At 43.2% G+C, this 4,824-nt stretch overlaps 1 protein-coding gene across 1 annotated transcript in view; it reads left to right on the top strand.

The window, feature by feature from the left end:
• The first annotated feature begins 1,000 nt into the window (after nt 1-1,000).
• The window catches only part of KRT10 (keratin 10), a 4,746-nt gene continuing 922 nt past the window's right edge, over nt 1,001-4,824 (top strand). The window contains exons 1-7 of the mRNA XM_019638493.1: nt 1,001-1,648; nt 2,625-2,707; nt 3,071-3,227; nt 3,321-3,482; nt 3,603-3,728; nt 4,057-4,274; nt 4,663-4,824. The exon at nt 4,663-4,824 is cut by the window's right edge and continues 2 nt beyond it. Of these exons, the coding sequence (XP_019494038.1) occupies nt 1,001-1,648; nt 2,625-2,707; nt 3,071-3,227; nt 3,321-3,482; nt 3,603-3,728; nt 4,057-4,274; nt 4,663-4,824 (1,556 nt within the window). The remainder of the gene's footprint in view (nt 1,649-2,624; nt 2,708-3,070; nt 3,228-3,320; nt 3,483-3,602; nt 3,729-4,056; nt 4,275-4,662) is intronic.

Here is a 4,824-nt window from a genome sequence, read left to right as displayed (position 1 = left end):
TGGCTCAGCTAAAAAAAAATTAAAAAAATAAAAAAAAAATAAATAAATAAAAGATCAAGTTTCCAATCTCAGTTCAACCTCCTATTATATATCTTCAGGCAAAATCACAACTTTTCTCATCTTCAACTTCTTCTTCTCTAGAGATAATAATCACCACCCCTATCTCAGGAGCTTATTTCAGAGATTATGAAAGTACAACGTCACAAATAGCACTGTATAACTGTAAAATGTATGTGAATGAAATCTCTCTCCCTCCTTTCTTTCCTTCCTTCCTCCCTCCCTCCCTCCGCGCGCTCTCTCTCTCCCCCCCACCCCCAAACTGTGCTTTCATGGCTTTAATGTTTTATACATGGCAACTTTTGAACATCTGAGGAGCCCCCAAAGCACCCTACCCCAGAGCTCAACCCTGCCCCCTGAGCTAAATCCTCCACCAATTCTGAGGGATGACCCTTCGTTTAGCCTATGTGTTTTATTTTCTTTTGAGTTGCTTACACTTTTAGACAAGAGTTCTATGATAACATGATTCTGGCTGACTGTATGCTATTTGTTGTTCCAATTAATCAAAACTGTTCAAAACATGAATTTGAAAAATCTTACTTGAACCATAATTTTGTAGCTAAAATTCTTTTTCCGAACTTTGCAAACCTTCTGTGCAACCTAAATTAGTGCTGAGATCAAACTGGATTTTAATAGTTGCTCAATGTGCTTCCAAAGGTGAAAAGGTATAATGAAACATATGCTGATCTGAACTACACCCATTTTCAATTTCAACACGGCAAACCTCCTGTTTAATCTTAAGGGAAATTTAAACCCATACATATTGGGAATGATTATTACTGAAGATAATTTATGCAACCAGGAGCCAAAGATGCCAAGTTGACAAAAAGAAACCATGCAAGTAAGCAGACTCTAACACATGTGGGACACACCTTCTCAGTATATAAGGGCTTGTCACTGTCCTTGGTAGCAGCAGGCGCTCCCTGGGCTAAAGAGCATCACCATGTCTGTTAAATACAGCTCAAGCAAGCAATACTCTTCCTCCCGTAGTGGAGGAGGAGGAGGAGGAGGTGGAGGAGGAGGAGGCAGAGGGTCATCCCTTAGGATTTCAAGCAGCAGAGGCTCCAGCGGTGGGGGATTTAGCTCAGGGGGTGGATTCAGTGGTGGCTCTTTTAGCCGTGGGAGCTCTGGAGGAGGCTTTGGGGGCTCCTCAGGAGGCTATGGAGGAGGGCTAGGAGGAGGTTTTGGTGGGGGCAGCTTTGGTGGGGGCTGTGGAGGAGGCAGCTTTGGTGGGGGTGGGAGCTATGGAGGAGGAGGCAGCTTTGGTGGGGGCTATGGAGGAGGAGGCAGCTATGGGGGGGGCTATGGAGGTGGAGGCAGCTTTGGTGGGGGCTATGGAGGAGGAGGCTTCGGAGGAGGCTTTGGAGGAGGAGATGGTGGCGGCCTTCTCTCCGGAAATGAAAAAGTAACCATGCAGAATCTGAATGACCGCCTGGCTTCCTACCTGGACAAAGTTCGGGCTCTGGAAGAATCCAACTATGAGCTAGAAGGCAAGATCAAAGAGTGGTATGAAAAGAATAGCAAGTCCGGCCAGGGGGACAATCGTGACTACAGCAGATACTACCAAACCATCGAAGATCTTAAAAATCAGGTAAGGGGCATTTTAAAACTCCAACTTGAAGCCTGTTTTTCATCCATGTAATTCAGATAGGTCCATCTTAAATTAACCACAATGTACCTGTTCACTGTGCTTGCCTATGTTCCTTTCTGGCTTCCAAAAGCAATCCAGTCTCATCAAAGGTAAATATTTGCAAGGGTGTGGTCATTGCAATCTTCATCCAATATGTGTGTTGTGTGTCTTCCAGGATGGCAGATTACTGAGAATTTTTTTTATTTTAATTAGTGTATAATGAGTCCATAGTTAAAATACATTAGATCATTTACAAATATAAAAACTGAAAGAATTGTTAAATGAGTCAGAACAAAATATTATTCAGATTGATGACAAAAAAAAAAAATACTCATTACCAACATTGCAAGAAACATGAACTCCCCAGTATGGAAATGGGATATGGTTTGCCTCTAGGGATTTGTGAATATACCTACTGTATGCCAGCTTGGAGTGTATTCATTTAGAATATGTATTTATAACAAATACATGTATGAGTCAGTCAAAAGTTGGCTGAGAGGGCCGGCCGAGTGGCTCAGTTGGTTAAGAGCTCGCTCAAGAGTGCGGGCTCTGAGCAACTGGGTCGCCAGTTCAATTCACAGCCCAAGCTGAGCAGCCGCTGAGCTGCCAACAGGTGGCAGGATGGCTCAGCTAAAAAAAAAAAAAAAGGCTGAAATACATGGAAATCACACAATACAAAAGAAAGGGACACATATGCAGGAACACAGAAATATAATTCCAGTTAATTTTCAGAAAGGGATGATATAGAAATAGAAGAGTATAGAACCTTCAAGAGGACAAATGACTCAAATTTAAGTATAAGGGTAAGCCTGCAATATTTCATATTTAAAATAAAAAATTCCCCCAAGATTTTGTAAGAGAACAACATGAAAATGCTGCTCAACTATGCTACTATAAAAGCCATATCTGAATCTGGTTTCTTCACTTTTTCCTTCAGATCCTTAATCTGACAACTGATAATGCCAACGTCCTGCTGCAGATCGACAATGCCAGGCTGGCAGCTGATGACTTCAGGCTGAAGTAAGCTAAGTGAATGGGGTACAATACTGTCACCAAAAAAAATACACAAGTGGTTGTTAACAATGACTTGGATGCCCCAAATAGCATTTACGTTTTCCTGAATTCAAAGTTAAAGAGCATTGGTTGTCAGGGCAATTTTCAATTTCCATATTACCTTTTTGGGCGATAAATATTAAAAGAAGAAAATGTATTTTAAAGGAACTGCTAGGCTTCTTTGCATTACACCACTAATATCCCTATGTGACTTAGTATATAAAAAAATTTGCCATGATATGAACTCTATACTGGCTTTTTAAATAGTCTCTGCCCAGGTACATCTCCCTTGTATAAGTTATAGCCATAATTGTATCATGCTTCTTTCAGGTATGAGAATGAAGTTGCCCTGCGCCAGAGTGTGGATGCTGACATCAATGGCCTGCGCAGGGTGCTGGACGAGCTGACCCTGACCAAGGCTGACCTGGAGATGCAGATCGAGAGCCTGACTGAAGAGCTGGCCTACCTGAAGAAGAATCACGAAGAGGTGGGGCAAAAAGTTACATGTACTTCCCCCAGCGGAAAGAGGGTTCATCGCGGTCACAAGTGCAGTCATTAAACTTTTCTGTTCGTCTAACAGGAAATGAAAGACCTTCAAAATGTGAGCACTGGCGATGTGAATGTGGAAATGAATGCTGCCCCAGGCGTCGATCTGACTCAACTTCTGAACAACATGAGAAGCCAATATGAGCAACTTGCTGAGCAAAACCGCAAAGACGCTGAAACCTGGTTCAATGAAAAGGTAATTCACCTTCCTTCATCGTGAAGCCAATGGAAGTTTGGTTATCCTTTCAAATTTTCTCATCTTCTCACTCGTATCAAATTTTCTCATCTTTTCCTTTTTTTTTTTTTAATACTCTAGAGCAAGGATCTGACTACAGAAATTGATAGTAACATTGAACAAATGTCCAGCTATAAAAGTGAGATTACTGAATTGAGACGCACTGTCCAAGGTCTGGAGATCGAACTACAGTCCCAACTAGCCCTGGTATGTTAATTCCCTCGTGAAATGACTTCGACTGTATCACACAAAGCTCCATGTTCACGTAAGAACATGCAGCACAACAGAAAATGTAGAGTTGGGAGTAAGGAAGCAGAAATAAAACGGGAGCTCTTTGCGAATGGGGAAAAAAAGCATTATTGGCATTGGTCTAAAAGTGCTGAAACTGAAACGTTGCCATTAAATGTAAAACACAAATTCTCTTCATTTTCTTTATGCTCCTATATGATGTCTTATGAAATTATTCAATAAGCTTCACTGTACTCAGTCGAACCATGGTGTTGTTAAGCCACAATATATTCTCCCCTTTTTTCAGAAACAATCCCTGGAAGCCTCTTTGGCGGAAACAGAAGGTCGCTACTGTGTGCAGCTCTCACAGATTCAGGTCCAGATCTCCTCTCTGGAGGAACAACTACAACAGATTCGAGCAGAAACCGAGTGCCAGAATGCTGAGTACCAACAACTCCTGGATATCAAGATCCGACTGGAGAATGAAATTCAAACCTACCGCAGCCTGCTGGAAGGAGAGGGAGGGTAAATACAAAACAAACAAACAAACAAACAAACAAACAAAAAATGTTTTAAATTATCCTAATTGTTTTCATTCAACATTCCAAATCTCAAGGCTTTCCTAAGGAAATGCCAGAGAATGGGAGAAAAGGGGGAGAAGGGAGGAGGCAGAGTACAGAAAAAGGCGTCCGCAACCAGTCTGAATTTCCCATGAACTTGGCCCAAGAAGGATGCTTAGGGTAGTGTGTATGTCAAGTCGTGTTTAAATAATGTTTTTTTTAAGACATCCTTGGCAGGGGAGGGGTTCGCCAAAACACGTTTTATTTATTTTCTAAAGTAACAATCATCTGGAAAGCGAGCCACCGTTTTCCAGTGACAAGAGTTAACTGAGTGTGACGTTTACTCCCTGTAGTTCCGGCGGAGGCGGTGGCGGCGGCTCCTACCGCGGCGGCGGCGGCGGCGGCGGTGGCGGGCGCGGCGGTGGCGGCGGCGGAAGTTCCGGCGGCTACGGCGGCGGCGGAAGTTCCGGCGGCTACGGCGGCGGCAGTTCCGGCGGCGGCGGCGGTAGCGGCGG

This window comes from Hipposideros armiger, unplaced genomic scaffold (assembly GCF_001890085.2).
Source record: "Hipposideros armiger isolate ML-2016 unplaced genomic scaffold, ASM189008v1 scaffold_40, whole genome shotgun sequence".
NCBI classification, from domain to species: domain Eukaryota; kingdom Metazoa; phylum Chordata; class Mammalia; order Chiroptera; family Hipposideridae; genus Hipposideros; species Hipposideros armiger.
This window is presented reverse-complemented; position numbering and strand designations above follow the sequence as displayed.